The sequence below is a fragment of the Micropterus salmoides genome, unplaced genomic scaffold (genome assembly GCF_014851395.1).
Source record: "Micropterus salmoides isolate LMB-PRFRI ecotype aquatic unplaced genomic scaffold, ASM1485139v1 Ms_hic_scaffold_16, whole genome shotgun sequence".
NCBI classification, from domain to species: domain Eukaryota; kingdom Metazoa; phylum Chordata; class Actinopteri; order Centrarchiformes; family Centrarchidae; genus Micropterus; species Micropterus salmoides.
The window spans coordinates 29,014,934-29,042,894 of NW_024040707.1; the positions used below are offsets into that span (position 1 = coordinate 29,014,934).

The following is a 27,961-nucleotide window of genomic DNA, read 5'->3' on the forward strand; positions in this document are numbered from 1 at the left end:
TGCCCCCCAGTTTTCCCAATAGAAAAAAATTCTTATGTTATTTATTTCATTCTGAATGGTAAAACTGTGTGAGCCCATCTATCAGTCACATAAATTAAATAAATACTCCATGCACTTCACATAATACCTGGTTTAAGCAATAAGCATGGGTCTACTGGACTTTAAAGCCTACAGTGATTTTAATTTTTCATATTTTCAGAATTTAAAAAAAATCAATATGTCAGCTAAACGATGACCATGACTTCTTATTCTTTATGTTAATGCTGTATTTTTTTTGTTGCGGACATATGGTATAAATAACAGGCCACACAAGTCACAATAAAAAGGAGATTTGATCAAGCTCCTCCTCTTTCTTTTAATTTATTCACTTAAGGGACGTGTTTATCCAAAGCAATTAACAAGTGAGAATCAAGGGACAATCCCCGTGAAGCAACTGAGTGTTAAGTTCCTTGCTCACACACTCCTGGGGGTTTTCCACTTCACCTTGTATAAAATGTTGCAGAAGGCTATTCTATTCGTCAATACTTGAATATCATATGTAGGCCTATTCTATTTTGAAGGTTATGACCGGAAGTTTGTCTTTCACTTTAGACTCTGGTCCAAAATCATGTGCTAGCTGGATTACCACCGTGGAGCCACTGTAACTCAAACTACAGTACAGAAGCAGCATGTCGTGGCTCTTCGGCTGGAGGAAGGGCTCCGCGCCGCCGCCCACAGCAGCTGCAGACAAACCCGGGGATAGGTGGAGTAACTTTGACCCGACAGGACTTGAGAGAGCTGCAAAAGCTGCGAGGGAGCTCGACAAATCACGTGCGTACTAATTTTTAACTTACAAAAGTACTTGTTATCTGTAAGTCAGTGCTATTTTGAAGTCCAGTGTTTTTTTTTACTGTCGCATGTTGGCACGTTCTGTTCTTTTCGGCCGAGACTCCCTCACAAATCCAAACAAAACGTTAAGCTGAAAGTTCAGCGTCCAACTGGCAAATGTGGGCACTTCGAGCATCATGTTGTATGAACACTGCTAAACTGTCGGGTGTCATTCTTTAATTCGCCACACACCTGTCACAGCAGCACGTTTTTGTTTCAACTTTTAAAACTGGTTTACCTCCAAAACACCGTAGGATGGCAGTTTTATCCCAATATGTTCCGCCTTAATGTGATGTATGTTAACTTTATCAGAAAGTCAATTCTTAAGTCTAAAGATCCCACACGTGTGCCTGCATATTTGACCTCAGTCTGCAGCGAAGTTGTTTTGGTGGGCGTGTCAGGGAGCTAAGAAGGAACAAAGTGTCCCAGCGAGCTCAGCCATCACCTGTCTATTCCCTTCATTTCAGCATGTGCAGATGAACATGTTTACTGCTGTTCAATATATGGGGGCATTTTTACCTAGTGCCTGTCAAACGCAATGGTCACTTAATTCACCTTTTAGATTTCTGCTATGCTCTCCCACACTGACAAACAGGCGCATCATCTTGTGGTGGCTGTAAGCCTATATTAAACCCACCAAGTGTAACTATAATTCACCTAGTGGTTAAAATCTGAGTAGCTAAATGAATAAAGCTGCATAATTCTTTCCTAATTTTTTTTCAACAGGACATGCCAAAGAAGCGCTGGCACTGGCTCAAATGCAGGAGCAGACTTCACAGCTGGAGCATCAGAGTAAAGTGAAAGTAGGTGCCTTTGATGTGATTGTGTGATCCACTGATACTGTGTGTTCACAAGAGGTAGCTACCAAATCCATTATGTCAGAAAACATAACACAGACTCCCCAACAGGAATATGAGGCCGCTTTGGAGCAGCTGAAGGGTGAGCAGATCCACCTCCAGGGAGAGGAGAGACGGAAAACACTTGGAGAGGAGACAAAGCAAAACCATGCAGTATGGAATCAACATTGTCCACACCATGCTATTCTGACAAAAGATTCACCTAAAGTAATATATACAGAATTTTACATGTGGATGTAATTCATTATTTCACCTCTAGCGAGCACTGTATCAAGACAAACTTGCCAGACAGAGGTATGATGATCAGCTCAGGCAACAGGTAAACCTTTTAAATGTACACTTGAACACCAGAATGGAACTGAATATCAGAATTAACCGTTCATCATGTGTTTTTTACCCACAGCAATTCCTCAATGAGGAGAACCTTCGCAAACAAGAAGAATCAGTTATGAAGCAAGAGGCCATGAGAAAAGGTAGAAGATACAACCAAATACACCTGTGCCTTTACACATTATTCACTCACTCCAAACATGACTTTATTACCCAACTTAAAGCAATAACTAGGATTTGTGCTTCTACAAAGCAAATAATGGCCATAATATATCTGCAGGGGTCAATAAGCTTGTTGATCAGTACAGATCGCTCAGCGATTACATGGCTCACTGTGAGATTTGTGGCTCTTTAAAGTCTCCCTTGGGTCTGTACTCTGTGTTGGAAGAAAACTTTCCATCCCAGTGGAGTTTCAAGACACTCACAGAATATATTATTATATTTAAAGAGGTGGTTTTTATGCTTTTTGGCTTTTTCCCTCTGCTTTATTGAGTTATATATCTTTTTTTGTGCATGTAACAGGTTTGCAAAGTGAAAAGTCCAGCCCAAAGTCCAGCCCAAAGGGAGTTCCCATTTCCCACAGAAAGCTCTGCTCTGAACTGCCTGAAAACAGCTCGTTTGTAGTCCAGCCGCTTCCCTTTCATCCCTGTGACGAATGCAGCTAAATGCGCCTCATATAACGCTCACCAAGCGGCTAGTCCGACACGCCCTCAAAAACACCGGTGGAAAAACAGTGAGCTGCAGCACACAGCTCTGCTCTCCCTTCCAAACACTAGCTACCCTCCAGGCAGTCAGTGGACATAAAGTTGTTCCTGTGATGTAGAGACAGAGCTCAGTTAAAACTTTATGGATGAAAGATACTTTTGTTACAGATTAATAACTCACCACTCTGAAACTCTTGCTCCAGTCCATGTTGCCAAGCTGGTTGGCAACAAGTAGCCTACAGCTGAATCGAAGCTGTTTACCGGCTGCTACTACTACTGCTAGTATTCCTTAACTAGGAACTGCGCATGTGCAACTCCCAACAAAGATCATTTAGAGACAAGATGTACAGTGGATAGAAAAAGTCTACACACCCCTGTTAAAATGCCAGGTTCTTATGATGTAAAATAACGAGACAAAGATAAATCATGTCAGAACTTTTTCCACCTTTAATGTGACCTATAATGTGAACAATTCAATTGAAAAACAAACTGAAATCACAGTGAAGACAGTCATCATCAAGTGGAGAAAATATGGAAAATATATAAACTGTGACTTTACCAAGAACTGGACGTCCCTCCAAAATTGATGAAAAGACGAAAAGAAAACTGGTCAGGGAGGCTTCCAAGAGGCCTACAGCAACATTAGAGGAACTGCAGGAATTTCTGGCAAGTACTGGCTATGTGGTAAATGTGACAACTATCTCCGTATTCTTCATATGAATGGGCTATGGGGTAGGGTGGCAAGACGGAAGCCTTTGATTACAAAGAACAGCTGAAGTTTGCAAAAACAAACATCAAGTCCCCCAAAAGCATGTGGCAAAATGTGTTATGGTCTGATGAAACCAAGGTAGAACTGTTTGGCCATAATTCCAAAAGGTATGTTTGGCACAAAAACAACACTGCACATCACCCAAGGAACAGCATACCCACAGCGAAGCATGGTGGTGGCAGCATCATGCTTTGGGGCTGTTTTTCTTCAGCTTGAACCGGGGCCTTAGTCAGGGTGGAGGGAATTATGAACAGTTCCAAATACCAGGCAGTTTTGGCACAAAACCTTCAGGCGTCCATTAGAAAGATGAAGATGAAGAGGAAGTTCATCTTTCAGCACGACAACGACCCAAAGCACACATCTAAATCCACAACAGCATGGCTTCACCAGAAGAAGATTAATGTTTTGGAATGGCCCAGCCAGAGCCCAGACCTGAATCCAACTGAACATCAGTGGGGTGATCTGAAGAGGGCTGTGCACAGGCAATGTCCTCGCAATCTGACAGATTTGGAGCGCTTTTGCAAAGAAGAGTGGGCAAATATTGCCACGTCAAGATGTGCCATGCTAATAGACTCCTATTCAAAAAGACTGACTGCTGTAATATAACCCCAAAAGGTGCTTCAAGTATTAGTCTAAGGGTGTGCACACTTATGCAACCAGGTTATTTGAGGGTTTTTATTTTTCATTTTCCCCCCCTCAAAGATTTCAGTTTGTTTTTCAATTTCAATTGTTCACATTATAGGTCACATTAAAGGTGGAAAAGGTTCTGACATGATTTATCTTTGTCTCATTATTTTACATTATAAGAACCTGGCATTTTAACAGGGGTGTGTAGACTTTTTCTATCCACTGTATCACTCCATAGCTAAAACAAAGCCTTCAACACGGAGCTGCAGCAATGTGCAGTATGACAAAAAATATGGTGTTTTTTGAAAATGAAACCATGTAAACCTGTTCTGGTACAACCCCTAAATAGGATTTTTGAACATGAAAGTGAGCATAATACCACCTCTTTAACTAATTCTTATTTCCTTTAAACTACAAAAAACAAAGACACAAATAGCTTTTGGTGGCTTAATAAGTAAATGAATAAATTGTGTAGGCGTTCATACAGTAATGATCGTCAAAATATATATATATCATATATTGTATTTGATATAAAAAAAACTTCAGTTCTACGTTAAGGATTTTTTCCTTATGAAGAAAATATTAATTTAAAGCAGCACTAATCAATATTTCTTTATTAACAATGTATGAAATTACTATGTGTTGTGTAAAAAGTGTCGCTCTTATTGAAACATCCACAGAAAATATCCCCCGACTCTGCAGTGTCTCTCAACTCTGCAGAAGTTTTAGCTTCTTTTGGTAACTTTATTTTTACTACTTGGTTACACGCTCAAGCTCTGATAAATCAACAGTATTTACTGCCCAGCTCTAAACTGCAGACTGGCAAAGTTGGCGACTAGCTGGTGAACACAGTGTAGCATTTAGCAGCTAAAGAGACAGATGTTTTCTCAGGAGATGGTGGAGACCGAAACCAAACTAAAAGGAGAGTGAATATTGGATGTACGTTCGTTATGTCACCAAAAACGTGACTGGATGTGTAAATAGGCAACTGTTTGCTAGCACATTCGCAGGGGCCTATTAAGTGGGTAGTAAGGGGTGGATTCAACGACAGTACAAATAAAATAAAAATAATACAACAAATAATAACAAAAACAAATCAGATAGGTCACAGTGTCCATGCTGGTGCTGTTTGCTGCATGTACCCTGCATGTATAAGAAATGGACGTAACCACTGCGATGTCACCAGTTGATTTGTGGACTACCGTTTTGAAGCCTCGAGTTTGGCGTTTTGGCCATTGCCATCTTGGTTTTTTTGAACCAGATGTGACCAGAAGTGATCATATTTTGAAGAGCGGGTGGAGCTAGCTACGTAGCTTGGTTAGCAAGGCACATCAGTCATTCACATTAACTGTGATATTAACTGGGATGTTCATTTTGGCTAGCGAAAAGCAAGTATAAAAGAAAATATGTTTAGTGGAAAAATTAACAGCTGACTCCTAATAAGATAATTAGATACGCTGTATCAAATGTACACAGTGTTGCCATTAAGTCTAAAGCAATCAGACTTCAATCAATCATTCTTTTTTATAACCAGTAGAGTCGCCCCCTGCAGGCCATTTGAAAGAATGCATGTTTAAGGCACTTCCACTTTGGCTTTTCAGACCCAGAGGTTCCCGCTTGACTCCGTTACAGGTGTCATGTTTACAACTGGTTCCACAGCCGCCAAGTTGCCAAAAAATAATTCTGCTGCTTTAAATTTCAGATAGTAGGTTGACTGATGCCCAATGCCCAGTTACACACAGAAATAAACAGAAGCAGACAGAGACATTAATAGAACAGAATAAGAGACAAGGAAAAAAGGTTTACTTAAAACAGTCACCAAAAATGACCAATAATTCAGTAGATTTGTTTTCATTTCTATGGAAACATTTTATATCAAAAGGTATGCCATTATCAGGAAAAGGTTACAGGCCACTGTAAGGCTATGATAATCATATATTACTTAACAACCACTTCAGTGCAAAATACATAGGATTTCCGCATTTGAAGAGCCAACAAGTACAGTACTTTATCTTTAAATCAGTTCAGTCTAGTTTTCTCAAAGTGTCATAATAAGTTAAAGCACACTGATTTAAAGTAGGTCAAACGCTCAGCCCTGTCAGAAGTGGTCACATCCATGTAGTTATTAATATCTCCTTCTTTTCCTCCCAGCTACCATTGAACATGAAATGGAGCTGAGACACAAGAATGACTTGCTTCGTGTTGAGGCGGAGGCCAAAGCCCGTGCCCAGGTGGAGCGGGAGAATGCAGACCTGATCAGGGAGCAGATCCGCCTGAAAGCTGCTGAACACAGACAAACTGTCCTTGAATCTATAAAGTGAGGACAAAATGACTTTCCACTTTCCTTAATCCTCAGAATAACTGGCATGTTATCTCCTAGTCTCTCTCTCAGCTGTCAAACAAAAATCCCAGAGGGTGGCAGGGAGTGTGGCTGCCACAGTGGAGGCAGTAAGTGTGATAATTGTGTTTTGTTCCTGGCAGGACGGCAGGAGCAGTGTTTGGGGAGGGATTTAGGGCCTTCATCTCCGACTGGGACAAACTCACAGCCACGGTAAATCCACGTCAGACCTGTCACACTTTCACCGCAGCAGGACAGCAGAGGATTGTGGAAAGCAGTGGTGTTTATATTTTATATGCCGTACACTTTGTTTGAAGATGTGTATGTGTGCTGGTTTGCCATTCACAGGTGGCTGGTTTGACCCTGTTGGCAGCAGGGGTGTATTCTTCCAGGAATGCCACAGCGGTGGCTGGGCGCTACGTAGAGGCACGTCTGGGCAAACCCTCACTGGTCCGGGAGACATCCAGGTTAACTGTTGCAGAGGCCCTCAAACACCCAATCAAGGTCAAACTACAACCCAGTTTTCATGTTTATACTATTATTTGTGTGGTTGGTCGCCTGTTGATAAAATCAAACTACCATCATCTACACAAGATATACATGCAGGATGTGTGTAATAGTATATTTTAATGAGGCAGCTTTATATGGAAATGAAATGTGTTCTATACAGGGGTTATTTTACACTTTTTTGGGAACCACTGTTCGTAAATAACAGTAATTGAGGTTTATGACATCAGCTTGTAACAGCTGGTAGCGCATCAAATTCATTTTCTGATGAGATTGTTTAAATGGAACTGTTTATTCATGTATCGTCTGCAGCACATCCAGCTAATCCTGCCAAAGGGACAGAATTTTAGAGAATTTCAGAATGTTGCGTGAAAATAGCAAACACTTAAAACATGCTATATGTTATACCAATGAAGTGTGTAAAATGAATGAGTACTTTAATTGTGTTTCTCAGACTCCAAAATGAATGTTCAAAGTAGTAATTTTCAGGATTTCTTTGGTTATTTTTCACAAGAAACTGAATTTTTAAATGAATCTGTAGCAGAGCAAAAGAGTCACTGGTGATAAAGTGTTAAAATTATGCAGCTTTTCTGTAGAATATGACAAAATACTAAGAATGGTTTTTATAAGCGCTCAGACATAATTCCTTGACTAGTTTTTAAATGTGAAAATAATTGGTGCTAAAAAAAAGTCACTTCGCAATTCCCTCTGTTTTCTTCATCTTTAGACAGCCAAGCGTCTGAGAAGCCGACCGCAGGATGCCTTAGAGGGCGTGGTGCTCAATGTGAGTCATTTACTATTCATGGGTTTTGTTGTATTGAATTGAATTTAACGTTCATGTAACTTTTTATGACTTTGTAAAAAAGAATGTTCTATAGAACACACATAAGATCGTAACCTCTGCATACACAGGCAGGTTTGGAGGAACGAGTGAGGGACATTGCCATCGCCACGCGTAACACCAGGCAGAACAAAGGCTTGTACAGAAACATCCTGATGTATGGACCCCCTGGAACTGGAAAAACACTCTTTGCCAAGGTATAGCTCAGTCAAACACATTTTGAATTTCTTTCTCTTTTTGTGTTTTTAAAAGTTAATTATGACTTCAGTAGATAGTCGAGGGTTAGTACAGTGACGTTTTCTATTAAAAAATGGCGTGTTTTGCTACATTTTACTGCTGATTTACATAATACAGTATTCGTCCAACCTATTGTAGCCGATTCTTGAAAGTCTTTACATATTGTGGCCTAATCTCTGCCATTTAATGTAATGCATTTCTGGTTTGTTTTGAATTTATAGAAAGATAACTGGACCGTTAGCATGCGCAGTGATGGCTGAATGCAGAAAACACCACAGAAATGGCTGATTAGGAAACATTTCACTACATAACTTTACAGATCTTACAGATATCACTTTAAAATATGTATGTATATATTGTACATAACAGTATTTAAACTATTAGGGTACAATTTTTAGATACTACTTTGATGCTTTATAGATACAGTACATACATGCATAGAGTGCAGTCGTAAAGCCAGTAAACTTTCTATATATTTAGTTTGCTATGTAACATTTTAAAGACGGTTGTGCATTTCTATGTTCGTTTTTTGAACAAAGCTGTTTGCACTGCCTTTCAGAAACTGGCTCTCCATTCAGGGATGGACTATGCCATTATGACAGGTGGGGACGTGGCACCCATGGGGCGTGATGGAGTCACTGCCATGCACAAAGTGTTTGACTGGGCCAGCACCAGTAGGCGAGGGTAGGGCACTTTTATTTGCTCCATTAACACTATAAGTACTATAAAGTGTATCAGCTGTTTAATCTTGACTCTGAAAGTTTAATAGTTTACACTGAATGTCGGGTTACATACTTAGTTGCTGTGATTCTCCTGGCTAATTAAAAAGCTCTAGTTTTTAAGCTCATTCTCTTTGATGTTCTCTGGTTCTCTGCAGTGTCTTGCTGTTTGTAGATGAAGCTGATGCGTTCCTGCGAAAGCGAGCCACAGTGAGTTCAGCTGCAGTGCCATATGCATGGTGATGGTGCCCTGTGTTTTAATCATATATTCATGAGTCATGATTTTTGCATTGCAGGAGAAAATCAGTGAGGACCTCAGAGCCACCCTCAATGCATTCCTCTACCGCACTGGGGAGCAGAGCAACAAGTTGGTGTCTTACATTATTGTGCATCGTTGGACATGAAAAGGTCATTGCCATGACTGTGTTCTTTTCTCTCCTCAGGTTCATGCTGGTGCTTGCTAGTAACCAGCCAGAACAGTTTGACTGGGCCATTAATGATCGCATTGATGAGATTGTAAACTTTGCGATACCCGGTCTGGAAGAGAGAGAAAGATTGGTGCGCCTGTATTTTGACAAATTTGTGCTGGGTCCTGCCACTACAGGGAGACAGTAAGTACACTTATTGTATATCACTAACAGCTACAGTTGCTGCTTCGTACCAGGGGTGATTTAGTGCCGTAAAGGAAAGCATTGCTCCCTAGAGGCCGCCTTGCTAGCTCAAGTTGCATAATGGTGTATATAATATTCAGTCCTGAAACCAAAGTGGTGTCTGAGTCTTTACTTATTGCTTTCATGAAATGGTGTTTAAATCCTCAGGAAGTGTAGTACAGAAGCTGTTGCAGAGTGCATTGGTCAGTTAAAACTAGTAAATGTACAGATAATCAGTGAATAAGAAACAAGTTAAAGCTTATGGCTTACTTACTGTACAAACCTTTTATGCTTTAACTCTGCAGGAGATTAAAGGTGGCTCAGTTTGACTATGGCCTGAAGTGTTCAGACATTGCAAAGCGAGCAGAAGGCATGTCTGGCCGTGAAATATCCAAACTTGGTGTGGCCTGGCAGGTGAGTAGAAAAGCCTGTTGAAACAAAATATGAATCTGCTTAGAAATGACTAATCATTACAAAGAACAAATCCAAAGCCAAGCATTTTAAAAAATTTGTTTTCCTTGAAGGCTGCCGCATACTCTTCTGAAGATGGAGTTTTGACTGAAGCGATGATTGACTCGAGAGTAGATGATGCCATCAAGCAGCATGCACAGAAAATGGACTGGCTGCTGATGGAAGCAGGTGTGGGGGTTGGCAAGGTTGGCGTACTCCTCCCTAAGGAAATGGCTGCCGGAATCACAGCTCAGGAAGCCACTTCGTTTGCACAATCCGAAGCTACAACCCCGACCATACCACCAGTCCTTCCAATGCTTGAGGTTGTGAGCAACGCTGCACCGGCAGAAGCAGCCACTCTGCCGTCAGAAGTGGAGGCAGAAGTTATACTGAAAGAGGCAGCCACTTTGGTTAAAGAAAGTAAAGTTGTTGCTGCGACAACTGGAGGAACAGTAGAAACCATTGTTGAGACAGCTACTGCTGTTCAGTTGGTGCAGGAGGTTGAGGCCATCAAGGAGCTGACTGAGGAGGTTCTAGGCACAGCTGTAGCTACAGACACTGTTGTTCCTGAGGTGAAGGATATAGTGACTGAAGCTTCCACCATCCAAGAAACTGCTGCTGTAAGTAAAGAAGAGCCAGCTACTGATGGAGCTGCACAAGAGACTGAGGCCACGGAAATAGTCAAGGAGGAACAGGATGTTGTTGCACACCTGGAGACGACAGTCTCTGCTGTTGCTCAGCAGAAGGAATTGGACGCCGTTGTATCTAATGTCATCCAGGAGTCAGAGGCTACAGTAGTCAAACTCTTCCAGGAGACTGTTGTCCAGGAGACTGAGTCAGCAGCCACGTCCGTTGATGGTGTAGAAACTGAAGCCACTAAGGGTGCTGAGGAAGCAGTAAGTGATGCTGCAGAGGTTGCAGAGGAAATTGCAAACAATGTAGCTCAGGTGACTGAGTCCTTGGCAAACACTGTAAAAGAGGCGGAAGCAAAAGCAACTGATGTGGCCAAGGCGGCTGATGCTGCTGCAGCCATCACTGAGGAGACAGATGTAGGGGTCACCAGGGAGGTTGAAGCGATAGAAAGGGATGTTGTCAAGGACACAAATGAGGTGGTAGTGGAAACTGAGTCTGAAACACCAGAAGTTACTAAAAAGGTTAAAGTGGTGACAAATGTGGTCAAGGAGTCCGGGAGTGTTGCTACAGATGTTGTTAAGGAGGTCGAACCTGCAATGACCGTGACTGCTACTAAGGAAGCTGAAGTCATCTCAACAGAGACTCAGATGACTGCCATTGAGTTTACGGCAGAAGGTCAGCCTTTACCTACAGAGGTCAAAGCCAAGGAAGCCAAAGTCACTCCCGCAGAGGTTTCCCAGGAAGCAGAAGTCCCAACAATCAAGGAGGCTGATGCTATGGCTACAGAGGATTTGAAACTGCCCGAGACTACTGAGGTTGCTGCCAAGGAAGCTAAGGCCGAAACAACAAAAGCTGCAGAGGAGGAAGAGACTGTAGTAATTGAAGTCACAGATGAGATGAACCCAGTAGCTGTTCCCAACATAGAAACCAAGGTAGATACAGAGACTGTTCTGTCAAAACAGTCTGAGAAACTTGAGAGTCCGGGGTCAGCTGCCTATCAGGCTCCCAGCGTTGAAGAAGCTGAACCCAGTCAAACTGAGAAGCTTCCTTCAAGCAAACAGAGTGGAGATGACAATGACAAACCAGAAGCCAAGTCCAGTCCAAAATGATCACTCGAAATCTTTGATGAATTGTAATTCACACCTGAGCTGTAAGTCTGAAACATTCACCTTGAATTCTGTCTGCTCTCAATGTTTGTAACTCACTCACTGTGAATGCCAAAATTTAGGTAGTAGTTTGATTTTGGCCTTTAGGTTTGCAGGACTCTCAGTAAAAGGATGTGTGAACCACCTTTCTCTCTTCTGGTCACGGTTGCCATTTTCAAAGTCTGTGTCTGTTTGACATTTTGAAAAGGGATGTTACCGGTAAGACTGGCAAGAGTTCAATTACATGTCTGCAAAATGTTCGTTACGAACGTTTCTTCCCTAGCACTTCTTAGCAAGACCGCTGGTGCAGATGGAGACCCGCCCATGACAAAAACTTTGGCACCTTTCACGTAGAATCACTGGGTTCTGCCAGACCATTATTTAAATGCAGTTTGGACACTATGTGACACTAGGTCCACAGTAACCCAGCTTCCCAAATAAAACAGTTTACATCAGGTGTTTGATATGTGTTTTGTCTACTGATACTAGCCATACAGGTGTTATACAAACATAGTGCTGCTGGTCCCGGTGACAAAAAAATGCACCAACATTGATACAGTTTGTATTAGTGCTGAAATGTTTAGTTGACAACAGCAACATAGGTAATTAATTACCTATTAACACTGGTTTCAGCTTTTTAAATGTGAGGATGTTTGCCTTTTCTCAGGTTTATATCACTCTAATTATAATATCTTTGGCTTTCAGACAGCTGGCCAGACACTACAAACAATTAAAAGTCGAAGGCTCTAGAAAATAGCTGGGACTTAAATAGTTTTAATGAAAATAATCAGTTTCAGTTGTAGTTTATATTTTAAAACAATAATTAATATTGTGAATATCTGTGACTGGTAGTAATTTGGGACTGTCCATGCAGATTGAAAATGTATTATGTATTTGCTATAGAATACCAAACCAAGGTAATGCCTTCACTGTCACTGGAATGTGTCCTGTTGTGCCAGTGGATAATAGTGGATTGCTTTTCTGAGTTGCATCAGGATGTCATTGGCATTGTTAGTCATTGCAGAAGTGTTTGTCAGTGCTTATGAAATTTCTGGAATTATAATAAACCAAACTGAAGTTGTCACCAGGACCTCTGTATAATCTGTCTGTAGTTGCTGTTCTGAAATAACCTCTCGCTAGGAGAATGTGTTCTCATCTTTGCTCATGTGATTGGAATGACACAATCAAACATCAGAGGTCACTGTTGTGCTTCAATGGCACTTTTAATAAAACAGACATTTCATCCTCACAACAGCAATGTCTGGACAGAGAGGACGGGGGGGGGCTGGGTGAGGGTTCCCTCTGCTGATAGGCTGGTTGCTCCTGATAAGTGAGAGGGAATTGGATAAAGAAAATTGAACTGTGCTGTTGAGCACAGTGTGGGGAAGATGGAGGGGTGTGTGTGTGTGTGCATGTGTATTGAACTGACTCATCTTGGCTGGCATTTATTTCTCATCCCATGTCTGCTAAAGAATGATAATATAGCAAAGAGAACCCCGACCACAACCATACAGGCTCTCCTCCCCCTCACATATTTACAGGAAAAATTAATACATTCAGTTAATTCACTAAGTAACAAAGCTAATTAATCTGTGTTTTTAGCAGAAATCACATGGTTTCACATCCAGTTTTCAAAGACTCATCTTTCTGTTCCATTCCTATAATCTTTACCCACACAGTCCATCATTAGGTTTTCTATTGATAAACGACTCACACAAAAATCCCCCCACGCACCCCGTTTTAAAGACTGTTAAATCCCACTTGCCCATATTTATCACTATTTACAGAAGCAGCAATCTAACCATCACAAAACCCCAACCACCCACCAGTTTCATTTTCCCCTCCCCACGCCAACAAAGTCCCACTCCCACCCAATAGAGAAAAAAAATATCCTGACACCTGTCTTGCCGCCCCGTTCCATACACTGCCCACATCTTACCCTGTTCTAAAAGAGCATGCCAAGTTTAACAATGAACACAGAAAATGTCTCTATACAGAAAAAACACCCTTAAAAATGTTTTTTTTTCTCCCTCCTCCCACAGTGGTGGACATGGACATAAGACAAGATTTCAGTGGCAACAAATAATCGTCATCTTGCTCCATTCTGGGATTTTTTTAGTGCTGACAGGGGCCGGGTTTAGTCGTAAGAAAGTCCTGTCTGGGGTTTTAAGGGGGCCATGTTATGAACAGTGGGAGGGCAGTTTTCCAGGGTCTATGAGGCAACAGTTGGCCATGGGGTAGTTTTGGAAGGGAATTAAAAGAGTTTTGGAGAGGAGAGAAGAAGGTTTTTAGGGAAGGGGGTGTAGGGTTTTTTGTTATTTTGTTTTTTAGAGTCAGAGGTGGCGAGGACTAGGGTGGCCGTTGTGGTAGAGCTTCTGCTTAATGTGGACCATGTTGCCACTGGAGTCTTCCAGCTGTCTGAGCTGGGCTCGGCGACGGAGATCTCGAAGGTTGCAGAACTGGGGCAGCCATGACCAGGACGGGGTATCTGGAGGAAGAAAACAAGAGGCAGAAGGGTGGTCATTAGAGGTAGAGTGTGAGCAATAGATATTGGCCTTTTCTTTATCCACCTGTGATGGATGCAGTAATCCTGTGATGGATATTCCCCTTGATGTATTATGTATCACAGCTGACATTAAAAAGTCAGAGAGTCAGTGCCATAGCCAGAGAGTCCTACATGCAGCTTTTAAAAGTAAGATCTTTTTGCAGATTTCTGTTAAACAAATAAAGAGTAGCCTTCTGGTACTATTTCATGTTTTTTTTTAAAAGTGATTTAATGTCTTTTTTTGAATAAATGTTACAAAAACATATATTGAGGCTTTGAAAGTAGGTGCTTATAAACAAAGTTGTTGGGATACCAGATTCGATAGTTTCCTTCTCTGCTCCCCTGCTTTACTCCTACTCACAAGTATACATGGAAAAGTGTAACAGTACATGCTTTTGTAGTACGACAGCTAGACATCCTACTAATGAGATTAAGACACACAATAGTGTAAAATCCTTCTAGCCTTGTTTTGTGGTGTGCAGTATTAAAGTGAGTTATGAGCTCCTTACAGACCTCAGACTGAAAAAGCCGATGTTTGACACCAGCTTCATCATAGATGCAGCAACTTTTAATTCTGGGAAGTAGGGCTGAGCTTTTTACAGTGAGGGCAGAGCGACAGAGATGAGATAAAAGATTGGATTGCTGAAATATTGAATGGCATCAATCTCTTCAAGTGTGCCATGGTGTTGCTCTTGATTCTTCACATTTGTGTTTGGGCTGTTGCACATGTGACATGTGTCCTAGTATTATTTTTTTACTGTCAAAAGGATTTTACAGTGAGATTAAGGCTGGACCCTATTTTCTTTATGTCAAATGTATCTTTCTGCCTTTGACCAATTGGCAGCTGCCATGCTGTACACTCACAATACACATGCTTTAAAAAAGACAGGCCGACCTTCCATGAAATCAGTGACTGTCTGGAAACAAAGTGGGATTTTATGAATGTGAGGTGTATAACGTGAAGAGGGGAATGGCAGAGCAGACATTTGTGCTTGTCAGGTTATAAACTGGGGCCCGGTGAGGCGGAGCGAGGTCCACAGAGACAGCGGAGAGAGAGAAGGAGGGGAGAGCCCCAGACAGCGAACCCAGAAGCAAATGGCCTTGCTAGAGTATGAGCGAGAGATGTGGTGGTGGTGGAGTTGGGGAGGAGGGAGTGAGGTTTTGGGTGGAGGGGAGGTGAGGAGTGAGAGAGAGAGAGAGAAAGAAAGTGGGAGTGAGTTATTTATAGCTGTGAATGGGTATGCTGTCCACAAGGACTGCTCTGAAGGGTATCCAAAGGAAAAGGGGCAATGGAGACAGGTTTCTCTCATTTGAATAAAAGGATGGAGATGGAGTCAGGAAAAATTATAATACAAGGCAGAAAGCGGGAGGCGAAGGCACAATTGTTATGCTGTTTTAGAGGAGAAGGGGGTTAATGCTGAAAGCCAAGTCATCGTTTTCTCAATTTTTGAGGTAGTTTTTTTGATTCTCTTTCCCTGGTGTCGTTGCAAAAGAGACTATGGTATATTCACAGCACATCAACGAGAAAAAAAAGTAGCTGCAGTAGGAAGCATTGTAAAGGAAATGGCCAGGAGTAGATTCAATAAGTGAAGAGGGAGGGGCTAGAATTAGGAGGGGGGAAAAACACTGGGAATCAATGTGCATCTCAATGCAGTGTGTGTGTGTTTCTCACTTACCATTCCAGCTGCTCTCTCTCATTCTATTTATAGCTCTGGAGTAGCGTATGTGTGTGTGTGTAAGTGGGGGTGGGGATGTGACAGCATCTCCATCCTACACACACACACACACACACACACACACACACACACACACACACACACACACCCTTCCCCTCTCTGTCAGCCTCACCTTCACTCCCCATCTCGGGGAGGCTAAATGAGGGTGACCTAGCATCAACGTCACAGCCGACACAGAAACGAGGGGCATTCCCACCCAGTACAAAAAGAAGAAGCCAATATCCCCCACTCTATAACTGCTGCTAATGAATATGGATGTTCCCTCCTCACTGGGTGTTTTTTTAATGATGATGTAGTGTACAATGTTGTACAAATGCACTGAAGAAAACAGCATTGTCTCACTGACTGCTGCAAGACCTTGTACACCTCTGTGTAAAGCAGAAGCCTGCAACTATCAAAGCTTGTCTTCACCTCTTCTTTATTGCAACAGCTCCTAAAAACACTGAAAAATCTGAATACACATGCTATTTTATATCCTAAAAAAACATATTAGCACACTCTGAGTTCAAATAACTTTTAGTATTAACCTTCATGCTTTGATCGTTGCTTGATACTTTCCCATCCTGCCTGAGGAGCTGAGGTGGCCCAAGTATCCAGGTCACATATCACCTACTTTCGCATTATCCTGAAAACTGACGATCCAGGCCACCTCCACAATACAATCCTACCCTATCACTGAGCGCTGAAGAACAGAGAGCAGCTAGAAAATTCAACGAGTTCCTCCAAATTCTGATTTTAAAAGCTTTGCTGCAATATTAAGTATATTTAAATTTGGCTTATTTGTGCCAAAAGAGTGCAAAACCTTTGTTAGTGTTTCCTCTAGAGTATGATCCTGGCTGGGTGGAAAGGCCTATGAAACCACCATGAATGTGAGAAACTATAACACTGTAATCCAGGATGCTAATACTCAGCTCATCAGTGAACATCTTGCCAGTGGACAGAGATGAATCCTCTGTGTTGTCGGTCTCTTCAGCAGAGCGTTAGACTATGAGGGATTTCATGCTGTCATGTCATTAATTCACATGTGAGTCTAATAGCTAACTTTAGTGTCACTGAAAGCCTTTTATTGCTTTGCGGGTGTCACAACCACACAAGTCAAAATAATGTTGGTAAACTATAGACTGCATGTTCTGTCTCATTAAATGTGCCGCATTTCTCTTCTTTTACTAAACTAACATGCATCCTTCATCTGTCAAGAGGAGATGGTAAGACAAATGAAACAGATATTTCAGAGAGAACACAGACAGGTGACAGGAAATTGAGGAGCAAGGGTGACACTCACACATGTTTTTAAACACATGGCATGTGGGAATGTAGCTTTCACTACAGCACAGCGGATGGTGGGAGTGAAGTTCTTTCTCTATTTCTGATTCTCAAGCTAGGTTTGAACCAGTCTTGGAAAAGAAAATTTGTATAGCACCTTTCACAGATAAAAATCTGAAAAAAGTGCTCCACAATAATATGCGATACAATACAACAAAGTAAAATACAACACGTAAGAAAATGTAAATACAAATAGGAAACATAAAAACAACCATAAAAACCCCTCGTCTAACTAAAAGCCTGCTTGAATAGCAGAGTCTTCAATTGGATTTTAAAAGAATCGACAGAATCCTCACAATGTAGAAAGGGAGGCAATGCATTCCACAGCTTAGGTGCCACCTGCTTGGAATGATCGATCCCCTCTGGTTTTAAAATGAGTGTGGGGAACCGCTAACAACATCTGACCTGATGACTTGCCCGTACAGGACTCTAAAAGTAAGGACCAGGACTGGATAACTAGGATAACTGCTTTATGTGTATTGCACCCGAAAGCAATGCTTGTTTAAAACAAATAACAGCATGGCCAGATTTGCTCATTTGACAACACATTTTCAGCTAGTGCTGCACAGTAATTCATGTTATCTTCAGTGTAATGTGAATTGACAAGCTGTGCACTGTTACATATCAAGACACTTTATGTATCTATCTGTGGCCTTCTTCAAACCTGTAAATATAATCCCAATTTACACATCATGTGCAGTAGCTGTAAATTAATGGCTTCTTGTCATCCTTATACATTTTCCCGAGTTCAAACCAGGACTTTCTTGCTGTGACGTGACAGTGCTAACTGAACAACCATGCAATCATAATGTTCTCAATGATTGGGCTTGACACACATTTCTGGGACATACAGCTACTCATCACTCATTAGTTAAGTTAGAGCCTAGGTGATTTTAATTATTTATCACTGCATGCATTGCAAGAGTGTGATTTCTACTATAATTGGAAACACCCGTGTTGCCAGCAGATGACATTTTGACATGTCAGTAGGAAAAGCACAAGTGTAAGTCATAAAATGAATAGCAGCTGAATTCCTTTTAGCTACATTGGTTTCAGGCTCCTACTGTAGTATTGTGCATGTTGGATAGCTGTCACACTGTCATGGCTTACTGGGACATTTTTAATGTTATTAGTAACACCTGGGCTTTTTCTGCTATGACAAGTCAAAATGTTTGCTACATCTTTCTGACCAAAGCAAGGCCCCAAAATCCATGTTTTCGGTCAGCATCAATGAATAAACATATCATCCCGGTTCCCAATCTTCAATGCGGGTTTTGCCTGCTCAGACTTCATGTAACAATATCAAAACATGTTTCTAGAATAAGTATAGGACTGCTGTAGGATTATTAAAGTAATAATTTGCCATTTTAGGAAATGTGCTTCAGGGAGTTATGTGCTGGAATAATTTCCTGGCCCGGTGCAATGACTGGTGTCTTGTCCATAACATTAACTTGTCAGCCAACCAGCTTTGACTCCAGGAAGTTACTGCACCCAGAGTGGACCATGATATCTGAACCAATTCTCTAAAAGGCTTTGTTGGCATCACTGGTGTGTTGCAAGACTGGTTTACTTCATACCTGAGAAACTATCTTTTTTCTATTGAGGTTGATGGGCCCCTGTCTGTTGTGGAGTGCCCCAAGGGTCTATCTTGGGTCCCTGATCGTTCTCTATTAATATGCTATTCTACCACTCCTGGTCTCTGCACTAGTGCTAATAAGTATATTGTGTGTGGTCTGGTTAGCCTGTCAACAATCATGAAGCCAGGTCTGTCATTAGAAGCTCAAGTTGTGTAATTGTGTTTTATTTAACTAGGGCACATCACATATCTTCCTTTAGGCCCTGGAGAAGGTCATTTATGCTTTTATCTCCTCCAGGCTTGGTTGTTGTGACGCACTTAGAGATATCAACATACTAGTTAATTCAGAACACTGCTCCCAGAATAATCCCACTTTCTAAGAGAACTGGCCACATTATCTAAATCATTGTCTTCCTTCACAGATTGCCTCTCAATTGCAGAATGGATTTTAAGGTGTAATTCAACTTATTTGTGTGATTTGCCCTACTAGTGATTCCCCAGTCTCTCCTCATCACCATGGGAGACCTATTTCCGTTTACTGTCCGGGCCACTCAGCTGTGCAAGTCCATGCCCAAGGGTCTCTGGCTTGCAAAGTTAGTGTTTTCTTTTAAATAGTTACTCAACACTAAATTTTATTTTCAGCATTCCTCTATTTTATATTTATACGTTTATTTCATAATTTCACTATGTTAATACATTGTAATTAAGTTAAAATAATAAGTTATCTTTGCAATTACACTGTATATTTTTCTTTATTTTTAACATAGACTAGTGCTTACATACTTCCAAATTTTAAACATTACTAGCATAAAACCAACAAAAAAGGAATTTATCTAGCCAAGAAGGCCATGACTACAAATATATAAATTGATGGATAATATATAATATTATATTTTCACTTTACTGCATTGCTTTGCTATTTTGCTCTTGCAGTGTCCCCAGTGAGAGCATTAAAGGTCCAGTGTGTAATATTTCTGAGGATCTTTTATGTTTTCAGTGGGGACACCGTAATGTTTTTATTACCTCAGAATGAGCCATTTATATCTACATAACCAGGGGTCCCCTTACATGGACGTCGCCATGTTGCAGCGCCATGTTTCTACAGTAGCTCAAAATGGACAAACAGCGCCACAGAGCGTGTTTCGTCACTACGTTCTTTTTGCTTCTTGTAGAATTCAGGCAGTGTAGTTGCTCATCACTACGTTGAATGTACGTTCGAAGAAGAAGAAGAAGTGATAATATACAGCAGGGGTCGGCAAATAAGTGTTGCAATTTTTTTTAATCTATTAGATGGTGGGTGAGAACGTAAGACATAATATTTAAACTACATGTTAAAGTGTTTGGTTAGCTCAGGTGGTAAAGTGTAAGACTCTTACGTTGAAGGCTGTGTGTTTGACCCCAAGTAAGGAGAATTTTTTCTCCTCTTCAACAAATTAATTGCTCACAATAGAACATATGCTGCAGTGTGTGTGTTTTGGTGTTCGATCCGCATCATCAAGTAAAAGCTCTCAATTCAACTCGAAATAAAGCATTGCTGCAATAAAATGTTGTTACGCTTTTATTTTGCAGGCAAAACCACTAAAGAGAAAGTGATTATGTGAGTAACTGTTGCAGTCGTGACTGATACCTACTCTATCAAAGTATTTATTTATTCATTTATTTTTGCCGCTATCAAAGCACCATAATCTGGCCGTGGGCTAGATACTATTGCTGGGGGGCAGGGTCCATAATCACAGAGAGAATTAACGTGTTTCCCTTGTCAGTGTTTGTATAAACTTCTTCTGTTATGTGGTTTATAATGGACCGTGGTGCTCTTGGTTCCATGTTCCATGTTATCTGTCAGTGGCCAAGTCGCAGTCACGTGGTTTTACTGAATGAATAAGTAAATATAATTTCTTAATATATCTATCTAAAGAAACCTAATTTTTTGACTGGCTACTCTCTGCTGTCTCAGATGATGGCACCTTTTGTGCTGTGTCAGCCACCGTAGCTGTCCTAAGCTCTTGGAAAGGGGTGGTGGGGGGATGCCACAGCCTTTAAAAGTCTAACTTGACATAATACAAACGTGCACAGAGGTTATTCTGCCAGGCATGGCTTGAAACGCAAGACATTTAAATTTAAAAGAAATCATTTCTAAAAACTGATTCAAACAAACATGCTGAGAAGTGATTTCATTTAACACCAGATTTTTCTATTTGGTTCAGTCTTTTTGACACAACATTGTAGCTACCGGGCTAATACTGAAAGACCTGCTAGAGCAGGGGTTTTCAAAATCTGAGACTGTGGGCCTCCCCTCAGACATAGCTTGGATAAAGGTGCCTCTTCACACTCTGTTAGTTAACCTGCTCAGTTTTGTAGGTCCTGGATGCTTATGGGATCATAATCATGTTATATGATCTATAGACACTCAACAAGTGAGCCAAGATAGCCTAACATTGCTGTTTGACATAATTTCAGACTACATCAAATACATAATAAGAGATCTGTATTAGTTTCTGACTCTGGGAAAGTGGGAAAAACTGTAACATTCCCTAAAACTGCTGTATTTCTGAACTCTTTCTTTAACCAAATCATACACATTTAGGCTCTTGCATGTGACCTCTTTTTGATAACTAATGTAATATTTTTTGATTGAGCCTCCCCTGAAACAGCCCCCTGGGAAAGCCAGTCTCCCACTTTGAAAACCTCTGTGCTAGAGCACAGCAATGTAGTGTAGTGATTACACTATTGTACACTATGATTTGTGAAAGAAACAAACAAAAAAAAAAGTAATTGAATAATTTTGTTTGGTTAGATTTGTTTTTTATTAAGACATTTCTCTATAAAAGTGTTGCTTTTAACGTTACATCCTCTATTCTGAATATGTATAAAATGGGAGTTACAATTACTACTTCTTATTATACTTCTTTTTTTTTTATGTTGTCTTATTAAATAATTTTCTTGCAAACAATTACTTTAATATATTCAAAGCATGGTAATTACACTTAATGATGGTGCTATTACATTAACATATGTCTGCTGCTGTTTCCTGAAAACAAATTAAGAGGATTATTAATTAAATAAGTTTTTAGGTAGACAGCTATTTAAATTATTATTTTTTCCCTCAACCGATAGCCTACGTCTGAATCACCACACAGTTGGAAGGTTTAGCTATGATTTTCCAAGAGGTCGTAGTATACTGAGAAAAAAATCAGTGCGAAGAGCCAAAAATGGGCCAAGCAAGGGGGGAAGGTAATTTACCCGAGCTCCACCAACTGCTCTGTTAACCTGGCAAACGCTGCTTGCAGATAAATGGTAGATAGATACAAATACATATATTTCTACAAACAAGCATGATACTAATACCATATTCCACCACAAATCGTGCTTTAAATTATAGATGCTTTATATCACATGTCAAGCTTTTGTTCCTGTGAAAATGCTATGTTATTGACATGTTATTTCCTGTCATGTAGCAATGCATCGACATCGATATATTTTAGGGATTGCTGAGAGCTTGTTAAAGTGTGATCATGTGTACAGTACCTACAGCAGACCAGCATACAATGTCCAGCTTACCGTAGTAGCGGCTCGCCCTCCAGGCCCTGACGGCACAGTGGAGGACTCCATCCAGCCACAGCAGTAGCCAGCTGATGCAGAAGCCCAGCAGAAGCCCCAGCATCAAGTCCATCTCCTGCTTGGTCACACTGTCACTCACAAAGTAGTTTTCTGATGAGTCCACCAAGGAATGGTCCCCATCATATGGGATTACATAGTGGACATGATGCCTGGGGGGGGGGGGGAGACAGACAGAGGAAAGTGATGGAAGTGTAGATACAAGCCAACCAACATCCACTTTTATGAATCAGCGAAGATGAAAATTAACATTTTTTAGCAATCTCAAAGACATACAGATGGGTGACAAATTAAAGGAATAAAACTAAATAAAGTGCCATCATAAAGTAATCTATTAGGCTACCACAGGCGGCCAAAACAGCTTCAGTGCTGCTTGGCATATATTCACTGGAGCTCCACCGGAGGGATGAACAGCATTCTTTCAATAGAAATTCCCACATTTACGTTTTGATGATGGTAGTGGGGAGCCCTGTATGATCTGTTATTGTTCAAACTCTCCCATAGGTATTCAGTTGGGTTGAAATCTTGTGTTTGTGAACACACACATTTATATATGTGTGTTGTGTGTATGTTATATAGATGGTAAAACTGTCTACCTTATATGGTGTTTTTAAATTTATATATCCATTCTAAATTGGATGATGTCTAGAGATTTCTATCTAAATTTTAATCAAATTGCACTAATCTGCACTTGCTCTGGAAATCCCCTGAAGCACTCTCAAGGACTCTTGGGTATCCCCAGGCTGCACTTTAGGCAGCTGTGGCTGAAAACATTTAAGGATACCAGGATTGTGAATTTTTAGATTAAGTTCACAGCCTGAAATAAGAATAAGCAACACTCCTCTACCTCCTTCAGTGACTGTTAATATGCCTGTTAGCAAGGATTTACTCCGATATCCAAACAAGCAAGGGTCATATCTGCTCTGTAAAATCTTTTCTGGATAAATAAAAATTTGCCAAGACAAATACATCATTTAAAATCCATCAATTGAATAGCAATTATTTTGTTAAAGTCGGCTTCATCCTTTTCATGTCATTTTGGAAACTATTCTTAGATCCAAACAGGTTCTTATTAGAAAGTCTTTTTAAATGTGTTCCAAGTAGGAGAAACATGAAGAGACTCAATATGAATCCAATTTTAATTGTTTTTCCACAAACCCACAGGGTGCGTGATTGCTGCTAACCAGGTGTTCACGCCTCACAGGAGAAGAAAGAGCAACTGTGGTGAAAAATGTGGAAATGTTACGCTGATAGAATGCACATTTAATGTAAACTGGTGTTAGTAGTAGATCCCTAAATACATCATTCTGTTGCATTCCAGCAAAGGGACAACATGCATGTTAACGCCGTACAAAAACTGTGGCAGCAGCTACTGATCAACAACCATCTTGTTCCTGACACTCACTTTACCAAATTGTCCAGCATTATCTCCATTATAAAACAGAATCATCCATTTAATATGAAAGTCTTGCCATACTGGCATTAACTGCCCTCCTGAGAGGGGATAAAGGCCTTTTCCAATTCAACAACAAGGTAGTAGTCTGACAAACAGTAAGGGAACACAGTGGGAGCTGAGAGATTTAACTGCTGGAAGTGATAACAGGTCTGGACTGATGCAGGTTCCTAAGGCACTTTTAACACTTTTTTGGAAAAGAGTCCTTTTTTAAAATAGTCCGAATTAAAGCAGTGGAGACTGAGATATCCTGACTTCTAATCTCCAGTGTGGGACAGGCTCCAAAAACACTGGATTCTACATTTCCTTTAATGCAACATGATAATATCTTGCTTTGTAAATGTGTTTGAAACTCAACACCCCAGACTGTAACACAGGTGTTCAATATTTTTAAATACATGCCTGCTTTGCTTCTACCACTGTCTGACGGAACACCCAATTGATGAAAGCTGCTAATCTTATCACCCAGAGTGCACTGGAAGTTTTTCTGGTCTGACTTGTCAAGCGCACAATGAGGAAGATGGGAGTATCATGAGCACCTATGTGCAAAGAAGAAATCTCCATCTACAGAAATTCTCCCATGAAATTTGATTGACAGATTATCTCCATGTCTGTTGCAGAATATTGAGAAAACATATCTTGCAGATTAGTACCTGAAGTATCTTACTAAAGAAGTAGTGGGGCCACATTGGGGGATTAAACCCCCCGTTGGACCTTGCTGACATGAGCCATACAGCCAGCGAGATTCATTAACGGCAAAATAGTTTCTCAAAAAAGATAAGCTAAAATCTTCCTACAGTTTTCTTTCTGTCCCCTGGAGGCTTGTGCTGAGATTTAAAGTCCTATTCACCTGCACCTTGCAACCTATGTCTTCTTTTCAGTTATAAAAATGAAAACTATTCAGTTTTTCTGTAAGCTTTTGGAATAGAAATGCAACGATAAGAGCATTTAGACAATCTTAGGACAAATATCCTGCAGCACTCTCACAACAGCATGACACCAATAAGCAGGGTGCACCCAGCAACACACAGTCCTGGATCTCTTCCCTGCCACAGAGGCAACTATAGGCCAGGCTTCAGATCGTCAGAGAAACTACAACTACATCCAAATCAGAGCACAGAGGCTGCCAAATAAAATGACACTGGCTGTGTCCTCAAGCCTGATAAGGTGAGCGCTGTGGGTGTCACGACACCTCCACACCTCACAGATGGAAAGGCAGGCGAGTGAAGCCCAAGCTCAGGTCTGCTCTGTTTATTCACTCCCTCATTTCTGTTGTTTACGTGAAAACAGATGACTGACTCTCATTCAGTAGTGTCTCCAGGTCAGTGAAAGAGACTGTGTGTGTACAGTAAGCTGAAGACTGACAGGAAGAAAAGCAGTTTGACTGTGTGCATACTGTGTCTGGTGGTTTGGAGTTTTACTGTTTTATCAATGTCCATTGCACTGCTGATAGTAGGCCTACTTTATTTTCTAAAAGTCCTGCCTGCATTCATAACCAGGCAGTAGCAAGGGTGACATGATTATCAAAATATTACAAAATCAGTGATATATCATCTCATCACAAATCCTGTCTCCAAACATATTTTTTTGTCTTGATTGATCGATATGAAATCACATAAGTGTGTGTAAGAAGCCTTTGCAAACTTTGACTCAAATAAGCCCTCTCCCACAAGCATAATATCATAGCACCTGACGATGACCCATTTCTGGATATACAGGCTAAAACAACTCAGTGGATGCTGGCTGCTAATGAAATGCTAGTACATCAACCCCCTCACTGCAGTATACACAGTATAGACTGCTGTTTCGTTTTAATTGTGCATTTGTTCAGCTTGCACCAACATGAATAGTGACGTTTCCCTTCTTAAAACACTGATATGTTCACATGGCTGTAGCTAGGTTGCCTGCAGGATATGGGTCAGCCAGGATCTAATATCTGAGGACAATATATGTGTGCATCTATTGAATAAAAGGTCTCTTACTTCAAATTTTGGTCCAACACTGTTGCTATACCCTGGGGCACTGTAGACTTAAGACCAGAAAAAACAGAGGCCCACTTATGTCTCTCCTCTCACACAGCCCACAGCCTGCTGTATTAAATGCTTACTGCTGATGGAAAACGCATAATAATGCTGATTAAATCCTAATTAATTTATTAATGAGTGTATGCTTGCTGCTGTTTTGCCCTCCTTCAAACCTGCTCTCTCTGTGAGAGCAAACAGCAGGTACCCTCAGCCCTATAGCACTTCTTAAGCCATAGCCATTTCACTTGAACACTCATATGTTCATAATTGGCCAAGCAGGTTTATCTTCTCGCCGACACCATGTAGGCCTGTGTGAATCGCACAGCGCACTTGATGCTCAGATTGTTTTTGAACGGCCTTATATTGCTCATAGTTCATTACCTATTTATGGCTCCGACACACACCTTCGTATATGCAGCAAAGCCGAAATCCTCGCTGCCGAACCATATAAAAACACACGGCAACCAAACGCGTCACCGAGCTTTCTATTAGCGAAATATAAATCCTCTATGAAAACATCAGTCGCTGTGGAGGAGCACAGACTGACTGATATCAGGCTGGCTTTGCGGGGCTTCACCGCCAGAAATCTTCGAGGCCTCTTCAGCAATTAAGAATTGACGAGTAAAAAAAAAAGCACACACCACCATGTTTTTCCCAAATATCGTACGCGGACAATGGCATTTACCTTCCACAGTTGCAGTGACAGACGCGGTCCTCCCCTCGTAGATGCGGTAAGATGTAGTTGTGAAAGCGATCCAGTAGTGCGTTCATGTCCATTAAACAGGCTATCGCCTGCAAAGAACCATGCAGGTCAGCTGGGACATGTCAAGCAATAGGCTAGGCTATTCCTGCAGACAGCGAATGATTCTTTTAATTAGTATCCAGATAAATAACATCAATATGCATCATAAAGAAAAGCAGAGAAAATCGTCTTGGCAGATCCTCCCCATTCTAAGAAGGGGGACCCTTGCTTCAAAACGGACTTAGATTATTTATTTATGACAGCAGGTAATTATAGGTAGGCTAACCTACTTCCACATGTCACTGATAGGCCTGCCGTAAGGTAGTTTCTCGCAAAATGCGATACATTTATGGCATATTTGTAAGGCTAATCTGATTATATTGGCCTGGGTGAGTAAATTAGAAAACCGTATTGTGGCTGAGGGAAGTGGTGGTGTCTTACCATTACAACTGAAGCACCAAGAATCATAAAAATCATGGTGGTTGTGATCATATGCATCAAAACTTCCAAACTGGCCGCCGTCCTGTAGCCCGGGGTTCTACCCGCGGCGGTGGAGACGCTCCGGCTGGGCTCTGGGCTCTCTGTCCCGGCAGGAGCCGCTCATGGAGCCGCCGCGCCGCTCCTGGCTCCCCGTCCCTTCAAACTGCCCGGTCTCCCTCCGTCCCCTCCTTCACACGGCAAGCCGCTCTCTCAGCCCTCACTGCGCCCTCTCCATCCAAGTAGGCTGTTCCCCCCGGTCGGTTCAGATGCGGCTGCCGCTCGCTCCAAGGAGGCAGTGCTCTCCTAATTACCGATGCAAAAGTGATCCGTTCTCCCAGGCGCGTTTCTATCACTATCCCAGTTTTTAAAAACCATAAAGAAACAAGAGAAGCACTCCCTCGATATCCTAGGGGTGTCGGTATCCTCTCCCCCCCTTTCCAAGTTATTCCAAACCGGGGCTGCGTTTTAATACCGGCGAATTCTTTCCTCCATCGGCGAAAACGGTCAATTTCTCTCGCCTGGATGTTTCAAACAGCTGCACCAACTCCTCTCACGGCCATCGCCCTCGTCTTTCTCGGAATGCTTGATAACATCGACATGAGGTCCATACAGCTCCAGTCGGGAACTAGACCCACCCTGCGCCCGGCGTCCAATTCGGATCCCGCAACGGCAGCTGCATAAACGCCCGGAGCCAGACACGCATGATTATCCCATCCTGGCTTCCAGCAGCTACACGAGCATCCACTCCCACCTCTAGTGCATGTGCGTGTGCGTGTGTATGTGCACGCATGTG

The 27,961-nt window shown here is 41.5% G+C and overlaps 2 protein-coding genes across 2 annotated transcripts; one reads left to right on the forward strand and one right to left on the reverse strand.

Annotated features, from left to right (window-relative positions):
- Nucleotides 1-431: 431 nt before the first annotated feature.
- LOC119905904 (ATPase family AAA domain-containing protein 3-like) lies at nt 432-12,758 on the forward strand. The gene is made up of 16 exons (XM_038723278.1): nt 432-810; nt 1,594-1,670; nt 1,776-1,877; nt 1,984-2,043; nt 2,128-2,197; nt 6,306-6,471; nt 6,636-6,705; nt 6,841-6,996; nt 7,727-7,783; nt 7,912-8,037; nt 8,637-8,761; nt 8,955-9,006; nt 9,093-9,163; nt 9,240-9,407; nt 9,752-9,860; nt 9,971-12,758. The coding sequence occupies exons 1-16, from the start codon at nt 669-671 to the stop codon at nt 11,636-11,638; spliced, it is 3,219 nt and encodes a 1,072-aa protein (XP_038579206.1). The 5' UTR covers nt 432-668; the 3' UTR covers nt 11,639-12,758.
- A 114-nt stretch (nt 12,759-12,872) lies between these two features.
- On the reverse strand, nt 12,873-27,941 carry tmem240a (transmembrane protein 240a). The gene is made up of 4 exons (XM_038723279.1): nt 27,130-27,941; nt 26,632-26,738; nt 22,413-22,621; nt 12,873-14,162 (listed from the first exon to the last, which is right to left on the reverse strand). Exons 1-4 carry the CDS (start codon nt 27,184-27,186, stop codon nt 14,008-14,010), a joined length of 528 nt encoding a protein of 175 aa, XP_038579207.1. The 5' UTR covers nt 27,187-27,941; the 3' UTR covers nt 12,873-14,007.
- Between the last annotated feature and the right edge of the window lie 20 nt (nt 27,942-27,961).